This window comes from Eurosta solidaginis, chromosome 5 (assembly GCF_040869045.1).
Source record: "Eurosta solidaginis isolate ZX-2024a chromosome 5, ASM4086904v1, whole genome shotgun sequence".
NCBI classification, from domain to species: Eukaryota; Metazoa; Arthropoda; class Insecta; order Diptera; family Tephritidae; genus Eurosta; species Eurosta solidaginis.
In genome coordinates this window covers 90,043,996-90,058,469 of record NC_090323.1, presented here as the reverse complement: position 1 = coordinate 90,058,469, position 14,474 = coordinate 90,043,996, and the positions used below count along the sequence as shown (strand labels likewise).

The window sequence follows — 14,474 nt, the reverse complement described above, 5'->3', positions numbered from 1 at the left end:
ATGTATGTATTTTAGCACTATAGATCTAGCTAAGGGGCTCCATCAAATAGAAATGGACCCCGAGGATCGAAAAAATACAGCTTTTTCGACACAAAATAATTCCGTAGGATGCCTTTTGGGTTCAAAAACGCTCCTGCAACTTTCCAGCGGCTGATGAACACAGTGCTGGATGGGTTAATTGATGACAATTGCAGAGTGAACTTAGACGACATAATCGTTTTCAGTATATCGCTGCAGGAGTATCGACTCGCTTAGTAAGGTTTTTGATAGATTAAATAAAGCTAATTTAAAAATTCAATTAAACAAATGGGAACTTCTAAAGAAAGAGACTGAATTTATTGGACACACTATTACAAAGGATGGGATAAAACCAAATCCTAATAAAGTGGCAGCAATACTTAAATATCCGGTTCCTAGAACCGAAAAGGAAATTAAATAATGTATTGGTTTAGCAGGGTTTTACCGAAAATTTATCAAAAATTTTTCTAATATAACTAAGCCCCTAACGCGATGTTTAAAAAAAGGCAGCAAAATCGACTCAAGCAATGAAAAGTACCTAAAAACAGTAGATACAATCAAGCTACTGCTTACTAAGGATCCAATACTAGCCTATCCTGATTATAGTAAACTCTTTAATCTCACAACGGATGCATCAAATAAAGCCCTAGGGCAGTGCTAAGCCAAGATGGTCGCCCCGTGTGTTATGCAAGCCGTATGTTAAATGAGCATGAGCTGAACTACTCGGCAACCTAAAAGGAGTTACTAGCTTTGGTGTGGTTGTTCCTTGTTTACACCGACCATCGTCCTTTGCAATGGCTGCATAATTTAAGGGAGCCTAATTCAAAGTTGCAGAGGTGGAAAATAAAATTGAACGAGTTTGATTTTGAAATACGATATATTGCTGGGGAAGAGAACCAAGTAGCAGATGCTTTATCATTAGTGGTGAGAACCCATACAATATTTTTTTTTAATAAACTTTCTCCAAAAGTAAATCCACAACTCGTGAAAGAAAAGAGAATCCAAAATATTAATACTAAACGAAAAGATGTTCCCGTTAATACGAATTTCGTTGGTGCAGAAATTTCTAGAAAGTTAGTCAAAGTAGAGGATGATAATGAACATTTTGTCGTTAAATTTAAAAACAGAAATGTAAGAAAATACAAAAATCAGTTTAAGCGAGAAAAAAAATAATTTGTATGTAATGTAAAATATTTTTAATATCATATATATTTCAAACAATGTTCTTAATGAGCTTAGCATAATAAAATGTTTAAAACTTTGTGTTTGGATATTTAGTATAAGAATATAGAATTTTCTTAGGAAGGTAGGAGTGACATTCACCCTTATCGCGAAGTTCACGCGGAAAAGTGTTCGCCTTCACTTCTTTTGTTCGGGTGAACGATATGGGTATCAAATTAAAGGTATTAATGAGAGTTTTAAAACTGAGTGGTGGTAGTTGTATATGTGAAGGCGTTTTCCAGATATCGACCAAAATGTGGACCAGGGTGGCCCAGAACATCATCTGTTGGATACCGCTAATTTATTTATATATGTAATACCTGCCAAGATTTTAAGGGTTTTTTATTTCGCCCAGCAGAACTTTTTCATTTTCATGCTACTTAATATGATAGGTGTCACAACCATTTTATAAAGTTTTTTCTAAAGTTATATTTCGCGTCAATAAAACAATCCAATTACCTTACCATGTTTCATCCCTTTTTTCGTATTTGGTATAGAATTATGGCATTTTTTTCATTTTTCGTAATTTTCGATATCAAAAAAGTGGGCGTGGTCATAGTCGCATTTCGTTCATTTTTCATACCAAGATAAAGTGAGTTCAAGTAAGCACGTGAACTAAGTTCATTAAAGATATGTCGATTTTTGCTCAAGTTATCGTGTTAACGTCCATGCGGAAGGACAGACGGACGACTGTGTATAAAAACTGGGCGTGGCATCAACCGATTTCGTCCATTTTCACACAAAACAGTTATCGTCATAAAATCTATGCCCCTACCAAATTTCTAAAGGATTGGTTAATTTTTGTTTGACTTATGGCGTTAAAAGTATCCTAGACAAATTAAATGAAAAAGGGCGGAGCCACGCCCATTTTGAAATTTTCTTTTATTTTTGTATTTTGTTGCACCATATAATTACTGGAGTTGAATGTTGACATAATTTACTTATAAACTGTAAAGATATTAAATTTTTTGTTAAAATTTTACTTAAAAAAATTTTTTTTTTTAAAAGTGGGCGTGGTCCTTCTCCGATTTTGCTAATTTTTATTAAGCGCACATATAGTAATAGGAGTAACGCTCCTGCCAAATTTCATCATGATATCTTCAACGACTGCCAAATTACAGCTTGCAAAAGTTTTAAATTACCTTCTTTTAAAAGTGGGCGGTGCCACGCTCATTGTCCAAAATTTTACTAATTTTCTATTCTGCGTCATAAGTTCAACTCATCTACCAAGTTTCATCGCTTTATCTGTGGGCGTGGTTATAGTCCGATATCGTTCATTTTAAATAACGATCTGAGATGAGTCCTCAGGAACCTACACACCAAATTTCATCAAGATACCTCAAAATTTACTCAAGTTATCGTGTTAACGGACAGACGGACGGACGGACGGACATGGCTTAATCAAATTTTTTTTCGATCCTGATTATTTTGATATATGGAAGTCTATATCTATCTCGATTCCTTTATATATGTACAACCAACCGTTATCCAATCAAACTTAATATACTCTGTGAGCTCTGCTCAACTGAGTATAAAAAATTAATAAAATAATGTTTAGTATTGCACTCAGGTTGGTATTGATTGAGCGCGAGGCAAATATATACGTGAAAGCGATTCGGAGGCAATTAAGGGACAGTTCTAACCCTTTAGCTAAATGATTCACTGTAAGCTAAAAATTACTATTCTCAGCACTTTTGAATAACAAATTAATTTTTTTCAATTAGCTTTCGCGAATATTACAGGCTAAACAAGCTGGCATTCTAATATTTGCTAGTTATTCTTACCAACTCCTTGCCATTGAAGCAAAAATGTGGAGTTCAACCAATTGTAAAGTTGGGTAAATATCTTCGTTTTTTCCGCATAAGGAAAAAGCGTTGGAAAGGAAAAGGAAAGTTGAAGTGGGTCTTAGGTAATCTTGTTTCAGTGAGGTGATCAACATTTTGGAACCGTTGCTTTGTCCACAATGGATAACTTGGCCGACTGATACGTTGTCATAAAAAATAGAATTTACATACTTAGCAATACAGGGATTTCACTTTTTTCCACTCAGGTTCCGATTGTGCATTATTTATTGACTTATTTCTAATAATAGAAGTACATATAATTATAAGAGTATCAAATTTCAAAACAAAAAATTAATTACATTTTGTTTTCCTCTCGTTCGCCTGTAAAATATAAGTGAACAAATTTTGGTTTTCCGGCTGTTCATTTCGCCCGATAAGGTGAAATCTTTTTCGAACATGAAAAATTGTTTCGCCACCCTCTGAGATAGGGTGAACAAAAACTGTGAATATTTTCGGGTGAAAATAAAACTCGCGATAAGGGTGATTATGTCTTTATATTATGTTGTAAACATATGCATACTCTTAGATTAATGTATATAAACATTCTTGCTAAGCGCGATAACTATTTTCCAGAGTAAGTTTCTAGGTTTTAAGTTCATTTAACCTCACTCTCGTTTCTTGAATTAAACTAGACAAAAGTGTTTAATAAGTATTCTACGTAATAAATAAATTGAATTTACAAAACCCTAAATTTGTGGTTAATGTTAGTTGTATATGTACATACAAATTCATTCGAGTTTAGTACATATAAAATGTGATGAATATGCAATAACGATAAAGAAGTTTCAAAAGGAAATGAAATATAAATAGGAATATGTGAGGTTTCGATAGACATAATAGTGTAAATGAGCTTTATGCGGTGTAGGGCAAATGAGCATTTTGCGACAATCCCATACAACCAATTGTTCAGATAAGAATTTTTTCATAATTTCTGCCCCATTTTAACAGCTAATACCTTTAAATTTCAACATATGAATTCGTATATAGCAAATATTGTTGTCTGAAAAAATCGGAGAGATCGGTCATATATATAGCAATTTCTACCCCATATTTAGACATTTGTCGCAAGCGGCCGGATCGGACCACTATAGCATATATCTCCCCATACAACCGATTTTTCAGAAAATAGATTTAAGCTTCAAATTCACCAATTGCTTTCATATATTGCACATATTTTTGTCTGAAATAATGGATGAGATCGGCAGTACAATAGCATACAACAACATTCTTTAGATAAGAAGCTTTTCGTAATTACTGCAAATTCCTTAAATATATATTCCTTAAGTATATAGCATAATGCTTAAATATATAACATATATTGTTGTCTGAAAAAAATTATAGAGATGGGTGATATATATAGTATATACCCCATATTATACCCTTCCATAAAAAGGTGGTACGTCGAGAACTACAGGGGCATTGCTAAACTTTCAGCTATTCCTAAAGTTTTTCAACAGATTATTACCACCCAACTTCAATATAAGTGCAGTTCCCTTTTATCTTCATGAACACGGTTTCATACGTCAAAGGTCAACCACTACCAACTTGCGCGTCTATAGTTATGGAAGGATTTTTAGCTAACAAGCAAACTGACGTCATCTACACTGATTTCAGTAAATCATTCGATACCGTCAATCATGAGCTAATAATTCATAAGCTGGATTTATTGGGCTTTCCGTTTCGTCTTTTAATTTGGCTGACTAGCTATCTTTCTAACAGGTGCCAAAAAGTCCTGTTCACATTTAATCTCTCGGAATCATTCGGCGTTTTCTCCGGTGTACCTCAAGGAAGTCACCTAGGCCCTTTGCTTTTTACCCAGTTCATAAACGACTTACCACAGATTATATTGCATTCCCATACTATAATGTATGCGAATGATGTAAAACTTTGCTATACTTATTGTCCTGTCGATACGGGTTCCCTAAACCTTCTTCAGGCCGATTTAGATTCGTTCCAAGGTTGGTGCACAACAAATTTACTAGTTTTTAATTGCTCTAAATGCGGCCACCGTGGTGTGATGGTAGCCTGCTCCGCCTACCACACCGTATGCCCTGGGTTCACACCCCTCGGCCTTAGATCTCTGCGGAGGTTATCGCGCCTTATATTTATTTATTTTTTTTTTTTTTTTTAATGTAAGCATATAACTTCACCGTGTGAACCCAGTTTTGAATCCTTATACACTAGATGACACCACTTTGGTGCGTATATCTATTGTAAATGATTTAGGTGTCCTTTTTGATCCGAAACTGAGTTTTAACATGGATATTTCATCTATTTCCAACAAGGCGTTGGGTGAACTTGGATTTGTTAAAAGGTGGGCTAAAGAGTTTGATGACCCGTACCTCACTAAGACTCTCTGCGCATCGCTGGTCCGTGCAATACTTGAGTATTGCTCATGCAAGTCTATCTAACCTGAGAGGTGGCATCTAATTTTTTTTACACGCCGGTATTATTTGTCCCGTAAAAACCCCAGAAGCGATATCGTATAAGGATGGGTTGGATACATTGGCTCTTCCACCTGGAACATTAAAAAGAAACAAGACAGTACTGTGTTCATTGGAATCTGGTGCATTCCAAGAACGTTAAGCACATGCTTTCTCACGAGATACTGACCGGAATCGCATGTATTCCGGCAGTATAATTTTATGGGTCAGGCATCGAGTTGATTGGAATCCGGTGCATTGCAACAACGCAAGTCATGGTCCTTTTTTATGCATTATGATGGCACACAACACAACACCATCGGAGTTTTGCCGCATACCGACGACATACTGATATACTGATTGGAATCTTGTTTGCATTCCCACAGGAAGCCGATCGGAGCCCTGCGCATTCTGAATGCTTGCTGAGCGGAATCTGATGCATTCCGGCGGCATACGATTTTATTTTGTTTTCCTTTATTTCTAGCTATATATTCACAAATTTAATTGTATTGTTATATATATTATTCGTTCTACAATAACATTGTTGAAATTGTAATATAATTGAATTTTAGCTTTTAAACGTTATGCATACATATGTCTATTTTTATCATGTAGTCGACTTTAAATAAATAAAATAAATATAAACTGTAATTTCTGCCCCCTTTTCAACGGCTAGAAGCTTCAACTTTCATCAAATACTTACGTTTACTGCATATATTGTTGAGATAAGTGATTGATGTTCAATGCTAGAATGGGGCAATTGTACCAGCTAAAGGCTTCAATTTTCACCGAATGCTTACGTAATACGTATAGGGCATTCATTGTTCTCTTAAAAATTTTTATTGATCGGTCGTATATATAGACTATATCCCATACAACCGATTGTTCAGATAAGAAACTTTTCATAATTTCTGCCCGTAGAAGTTTCGAATTTCACCAAATTCGTACGTATATAGCATATATTGTTGCCTGAAAAAATCACAGAGGTCGGTCGTATATATGGTATGTATCCCATACAACCGATTGTTCCGATAAGAAACTTAATTCTACTGTAATTTCTGCCCCACAACAGCTAGAACCTTCAAATTTCACCAAATGCTTACGTATAGGGCATTAATTTCACAGACGTCGGTCGTATATATGGTATGTATCCCATACAACCGATTGTTCCGATAAGAAACTTAATTGTACTGTAATTTCTGCCCCACAACAGCTAGAACCTTCAAATTTCACCAAATGCTTACGTATAGGGCATTAATTTTTGCCTGAAAATTCTAAGTCCTTAAAGGAGAAGAAATAAGTATACCGAAATTATCAGGATGAAGAGCTAAGTTGATTTAGCCATGTCGGTCTATCCGTATGTGTGTTTGTAAGCAAACTAGTTCCTGCATTTTTGAGATAATTTGGTGAGCGGGTATATTTAGGTGTCCGATTACACATTTGTCGGAACCTTCCGGATCGGACCACTATAGCATATATCCCCCATACAACCGATTTTTCAGAAAAGAGATAGAACATTCAAACTTCACCATATGCTTTCGTATATTGCACATATTGTTGCCTGAAAAAATTGATAACAACGGTAGTACATATAAGATATATCCCCTACAACCGATTGTTCAGATAAGAAGCTTTTCGTAATTACTGTCCCATTTTAACAGCTAGAGGCTTCAAATTTCACCGAATGCTTACGTATAGGGCATTCATTGTTGCCTTAAAAAATTGTATAGATCGGTCGTATATATAGTATATATCCAATACAACCGGTTGTTCAGATAAGAAACTTTTCGTAATTTCTGCCCGTAGAAGGTTCAAATTGGAGGGTGGGGCCGTGTGTAGAAGTCCACGAAAGTGGGGAAAGCTTCCGACCGCCATTCACCTGGGAATGGCCAGAGCGATTCTTTTGCATGCGGTTCAAGCAGCTCACTACTGCCGGTCACTTGCGGCCAAGTATCCTCTGGGTAGCCACTAAACACCCGCTTAGCGGTGAGCTAATGTGAGAAGGCGACAACCTGGCTAGGCCACTCTGACATAATCGGTTTAAGGGCTAGCCGGGGGAGATTTCATCGGCAGCGTCTGTACACCTCTAGGTGCGGCTGCAAGCGGGCGTCTGTCTTGGAGCAAGCGGCTCGCTATATAAACGTGCCAAGTAATATTTTCACCCCCGCTGAGCGGGTTGTGCGCTGGGCTTGGGACCCGCCACGTAAAACCATACTCCAATGAAATATAACAACAAGCCTCGGATAAATACACTCTCTATTGATGACGACCATGGCAAACGTTTGAAGGACAATGAATTGAGGGCATGCACCTGGAACGTCCGCTCCCTGAATGGGATTGGTGCAGATGCCCGGCTGGTTGATGTCCTCGTCAAAGCAAAATCTGACATCACCGCCATCCAAGAAATGCGTTGGACGAAGCAAGGAAGAAAGAAGATCAAAAATTGTGACATATATTGGAGTGGCCATGTGAATAAGCGCAGTTACGGCGTCGGATTCGTGGTGGGAGAGAGACTTTGTCGCCAAGTTCTGGCGTTCACGCCTGTGGACGAGCGTCTCGCCGCTATTCGAATAAAAGCAAAATTTTTTAATATATCATTCATCTGCGCCCATGCGCCGACAGAGGAGAAAGACGATGAGGTGAAAGACACTTTTTATGAACAATTAGAACGCACATACGAGCGCTGCCCCCGTCATGATATAAAAGACGTGCTTGGACTTTAACGCCAGGGTGGGCAAAGAAGTTGTTTTTGGCCCTACAGTCGGAAAGTTCAGCCTACACAATGAAACTTCTCCTAACGGACTGAGGCTGATTGACTTTGCCGGTGCTCGAAACATGGTCATATCAAGCACGAGGTTCATGCATAAAAAGATACATCAAGCTACATGGCTGTCTCCTGATCGAAATACTCGCAATCAGATCGATCACGTTGTGATAGACGGACGGCATGCCTCCAGTGTTTTAGATGTGCGAACGATCCGAGGACCTAACATCGATTCGGACCATTATCTCGTTGCAGCCAAAATACGCACCCGCCTCAACGCGGCTAAAAACAAGGAACAAAAAACACAAGGAAAGCTAGACGTCGAAAAGCTTCAATCACAACAGACTGCCAATGATTTCGCAACTCGACTCTCACACCTGCTCTCTGAGGGCACAACTCATCCTGAAGGAATACAGGAGCAGTGGGAGCATATCTCCAAAGCACTTCATACTGCCGCCGAGGAAAAAATTGGTTACCGGCGGCCACGAAAAAACAACTGGTATGATGAAGAATGCCGCGTTGCAACCGAAAGAAAAGACGCTGCCTACAGGGCTACGTTAAAAGCGAGCGCGACAAGAGGAGTGTGTGAACGCTATCGTGAGTTGAAAAGGGAAGCGAGACGCCTTTTCAGGAAGAAAAAAGCAGAAGCAGAAAGGCGTGAGTGCGAGGAGCTTGAGCTGCTAGCCACCAGGAATAACGCCCGAAAATTCTACCAAAAAATACGGCGACAGACGGACGGTTTTAAGACCGGGGCAAACTCCTGTAGGAATGAAAACGGCGACCTTGTAACTGATGTCCAGAGAGTGCTTAGATTATGGAGGGAACACTTCTCTGTCCTCCTAAATGGAGGCAGCAATTCACCGCGCAGAGATGAAGAACCCGATCCCGCAATCGATGACGATGGAATATATGTCCCCCCGCCCGATTATGACGAAGTTAGAATAGCAATAACCAGATTGAAAAACAACAAGGCCGTGGGCGCTGATGGATTGCCTGCGGAGCTATTCAAGTTCGGCGGCGAGGAGATGGTAAGGCGCATGCAGCAGCTTCTTAGCAAAATATGGGCGGACGAAAGTATGCCCGACGGTTGGAATCTAAGTGTTCTTTGCCCAGTCCACAAGAAGGGGGATACTGCAAAATGCACCAACTATCGTGGAATCAGCCTTCTTAATATCGCATATAAGGTCCTTTCAAGTATATTGTGCGAAAGATTGAAGCCCACCGTGAACCGGCTGATTGGACCTTATCAGTGCGGCTTCAGACCTGGTAAATCTACCATCGACCAGATTTTCACAATGCGCCAAATCTTGGAAAAACCCGTGAAAAGAGAATCGACACACATCACCTCTTCGTCGACTTTAAAGCCGCCTTCGACAGCACGAAAAGGAGCTGCCTATATGCCGCTATGTCTGAATTTGGTTTCCCCGCAAAACTTATACGGCTGTGCAAAATGACGTTGAGCAACACCATCAGCTCAGTCAGAATTGGGAAGGACCTCTCCGAGCCGTTCGAAACTAAACGAGGTTTCAGACAGGGTGACCCCCTATCGTGCGATTTCTTTAATTTGATGCTGGAGAAAATTATACTAGCTGCAGAACTTAACCGCACTGGAACAATATACTATAAAAGCGTGCAATTACTGGCATATGCTGATGACATTGATATCATCGGCCTAAACACCCGCGCTGTTAGTTCTGCTTACTCCAAGCTGGAAAAAGAAGCGGTAAAGATGGGTTTGATGGTGAATGAGGACAAAACGAAGTACCTGCTGTCATCGAGCAAAGAGTCAGCGCATATGCGCCTTGGCAACCACGCTACTGTTGGCAGCCATAATTTCGAAATAGTAAAAGACCTCGTTTATTTGGGAACCAGCATCAACACTAGCAACAACATCAGCACTGAAATCCAGCGAAGAATCAATCTTGCCAATAAATGCTACTTTGGACTAGGTAGGCAATTGAAAAGTAAAGTCCTCTCTCGGCGAACGAAAATCATACTCTACAAGTCACTTATCGTACCCGTCCTGCTATATGGGGCAGAAGCATGGACCATGACAACAGCAGATGAAGCGGCTTTGGGAGTGTTCGAGAGAAAAGTTCTTCGAAAGATTTATGGACCTCTACGCGTTGGCGATGGCGAGTACCGAAGAAGATTTAATGATGAGCTGTACGAGCTATACGCAGACATCAACATAGTCCAGCGAATTAAAACGCAGCGGCTGCGCTGGCTAGGCCATGTTATGCGAATGAAAGATGATGCTCCGGCCAAGAAAGTGTTTCTATCGGAACCCGCCTATGGAAGCAGAGGTAGAGGGCGGCCCCCACTCCGTTGGAAGGACCAGGTGGAAAACGATTTAAACTCCCTTGGTGTAACCAATTGGCGCCGGTTGGCGGAGCGAAGGAGCGACTGGCGCGCCTTGTTGGACGGCCATAACCGTTTAGACGGTTAAGCGCCAATTAAGTAAGTAAGTAAGAAGGTTCAAATTTCACCAAATGCTTACGTATATAGTATATATTGTTGTCTGAAAAAGTCATAGACATCGGTCGTATAAATGGTATGTATCCCATACAACCGATTGTTCAGATAAGACACTTTTCGTAATTCTGCCCCATTTAACAGCTAGAACCTTCACCAAATGCTTACATTGTTGTCTGAAAAAATTGTTTAGATCGGTCGTATATATAGTATCAGCCCAATTCTAAACAAAAATTCTTTGCGAGCTTTTTCCCTTCTCCAATTCATTGTATTATAAATAAAAATTCCTTGTGAGTTTTTTCACTTCTCCCTTTTCTCTTTTTCTGAACAATGTTCGAAAAAGCGGAAACCGGTTATGGGAGAAAAGTAGGTATTATGAATGTGAGTGCGAGGGAGATTTCTCTGCCATTTATTAGGAGTTTTTTCACTTATTAAATTAAAGTAAATGCATCAAAATAGTTAAACTAAATTGGTTCGTTTAAGAAGGAACACTAATTTGTACAAATTTGTGCTAAAATATGTACATTCTACCACTATATTCTTTATTTTAAGTCGAAAAGTATATCATAAGCAACGGAAGAGCTTTTGGTATATTTGATGCAGCTATCCAGAAATTGCGCAAGGACCTTTTAAGAAGGCTTAAATAGATTTTGGCATATGACGAAAGACGAATTCAACTCGGCTTAGCCGCCAGAAATTTTCTTTGCTGAACGGAAGCAGGCAACTCCAGCGGATTTGTGTTATCCCGCCATCTTCTTCTTATGCTCCTGTGTTGATGTTGCTGTGGCACCAATTCAATACTCATTTCAGTGAATAACATACGAAATTCAATACAGTCCTTTGTTTATATTTTATTTCTTAATTACAAACGACTTCGCAACAATAATTAAACTTTTAAATTTTTTAAACAAAACAAGAAATGCGCAAATTTCAATTGACAAAACAGCTGACTTCAAAAAATTTAAATTCCTATTCTTCAATTATTGTTATCCATAGGAGAAAAGAATTGGAGGAATTTTTCCGCGAGAATAAAAAAATCCGCGAAAACATAATTCCGAGGGAATATTTAGAATTGGGCTGTATATATCCCATTCAACCGATTGTTCAGATAAGAAGCTTTTCGCAATTTCTACACTATTTTAACAGCTAGAAGCTTAAAATTTCACTAATTGCCTACCTATATAGCATATATTGTTGTCTGAAAAAATAATAGAGATCGTGGTATATATAGTATATGCCCCATATAAACTGTAATTTCTGCCCCCATTTTAGAGGCTAGAAGCTTCAAATTGCATCAAATTCTTACGTTTACGTCATATATTGTTGAGATAAGTGATTGCTGGTCAAAGCTATTTCATGCAGACCACAGAAGATGCGAAACTTTGCATCCTTATATAAAGTACCTACCCATTTTTTGACTTTTTGTTTTGTTGATTTTCCAACAAGGTGGATAAATGATGTATATTGGAAGGATTTTTTGACAAGGGATTTTTGACGATGACGGAAAATCGTTCCAACATATACCTATGTTTTATTTTATAGTTTTTATTTAAATTATCTTAAAAATCGCGTAGGTATTGTACATCTGTTCACTATATATTTCATATCTTATACAGTGGATCATTTGGATATTACGAATGGGATAAGATTAAGATTATTGTTCACCCACATTCATGAAAAGTATGAAGTCTTCGGCACAGCCGAAAACAGTACCGTCCTTATTTGTTTTTAGTTATATATATGTCATCAACAGCATATATCCCAATAAGGTTTTTTTCGTTTCAGATTTGAATTGGCAATCCAGTGCAGCCAGTCACGATGGCTTAATAGAAGCAATTCAATTATTGTCGTGCCGACCTCCTAAACTACAAGGCCCAAATTTGCAGGGATATTCAGCCCAACATGGTGACATACATAGCACGGAGTAAAATTTTTGTAGAGGCGAGTAAAAATACGAAAGGGTTTGATTTCAATTCGAGCAGGAAATGGATTGAAAATAGTACTATATTTACACTGACGGAAATGCTTCGTTTGACCTTTTAAACTGAAATGAGAAACAGTTCTCCATAAAAATTCTCATTTAAAGAAAGCTACGCATTTGAAGAAAATAAGGAAGAAAATGCGATCTATTACGTTTCATCATTACGAACAAATTGAAACAATTGTAAATTTTGTTTTAAAATTTAATTTAACGTATTTCAAAAGAAATAAAATAAAATAAAAAATTTAAAAAAAGTGTAAACAGTTTGTGGATATTTTATTTGTATTTCAGGAGTTACGTGCAAAAATTTGGATTCTTTGAAAATTACGCCCCAAGATATTCATGTTGGAAACATTTCAAGTGATATTACTTTTTGTTGTTGCAGTATTTAACAAAATGTATTAGTATAGTAAATTTGATAAAAAAAATCTTTCCAATGTGTATATTTACAAAGTTTTTCTCTACATTCCCCAAAAATGGTAATGAGATGATGACATACTTTCCAACATGTGGGAGTTTCCATTGTAACGGTCGCGATACTTTTGTGAAATTCCTTTATAATTCAAATGATGCGCAAAAAATACTGCCAGAAAAAAATATAGTCAAACAAAATCACCATATCTAACTTAGAAATGTGACCTATTATTACCTTGTTCGAAGAAAAAACACATTTTGACCCTTTGTGATTAATTTCTTACTCACTTAATTGGCGCTAAACCGGTTAAACGGTTATGGCCATCCAACCAACCAAGCCAGTCGCTTCTTCACTCTGTCAACTGGCGCCACTTGGTCACGCCAATGGAGTTTAAATCGTCTTCGCCCTGATCCTTCCAGCGGAGTAGGGGCCACCCTCTTCTCTGCTTCCATAGGCGGGTTCTGATTAAAACATTTTCTTAGCCGGAGCGTCATCTTTCATTCGCATAACATGGCTTAGTCAGCACAGCCGCTGCTCTTTAATTCGCTAGACTATGTTGATGTTTGCGTAAGGCTCTTACAGCTCATCATTAAATCTTTTTCGGTACTCACCATCGCCAACGGGTAAAAGTCCATTTTTCGAAGTACCTTTCTCCCGAACACTCCTAGAGCCGCTTCATCTGATTTTGTCATGGTCCATGCTTCTGCACCATATAGCAGAACGGGTACGATAAGTGACTTGTAGAGCATGATTTTTGTTTGCCGAGAGAGGACTTTACTTTCTAATTGCCTACCTGGTTGATTAATTAGCAATAAAATGTAATGGTCGCGACATCCCTTGTATCGGTACTGACGTGGTCACCATTTTAATTATATTTTGGTTGATATCTGCACAAAATATACAAATATATATATATACAAATGTATTATCATTATATCTTGATTATTTACACAGCTCTTTTTGTGTGATATCCATATTGACATAAAATATTTTAAGATCATCCAGGTCAAAACTTTGGTGAACATCTCAAAAACGAGGGCTAACATAGAAAAATTTTTAGAACCACTAACTTCATTGGACTTGAAATAGTTGTATTATTAATTAAAACAAATTTCGGCTAAGAAATTGTCCCTTCATTTTAAGGAAAATGTATTGAATGTAACGCAATACGTATACGTATAAAGAGTGAGAAACAAATTAAACGGTTTATTATTTCTTATTGAAATTTTTGTGTTGTAATATGTCGTTGATGACATGTAGAAACCCCATAACTGAAATTTTGTTCGAAAAAGTGTTATTTAATTTTTTTTTTAATTTCTAAGAAGCGATTATA

The 14,474-nt window shown here is 37.9% G+C and overlaps 1 protein-coding gene across 2 annotated transcripts in view; it reads left to right on the top strand.

The window, feature by feature from the left end:
- The window catches only part of LOC137252862 (uncharacterized), a 631,431-nt gene that overhangs the window by 405,114 nt on the left and 211,843 nt on the right, over positions 1-14,474 (top strand). Inside the window, exon 6 of one of the 2 annotated variants that reach the window (XM_067788969.1) lies at positions 12,531-12,980. The exons of the other annotated variant lie outside the window; for it this stretch is intronic. Coding sequence (XP_067645070.1) covers positions 12,531-12,673 — 143 coding nt within the window. The 3' untranslated portion in view covers positions 12,674-12,980. Of the gene's footprint in view, positions 1-12,530; positions 12,981-14,474 lie in introns of those variants that run through there. 2 annotated transcript variants of the gene reach the window in all.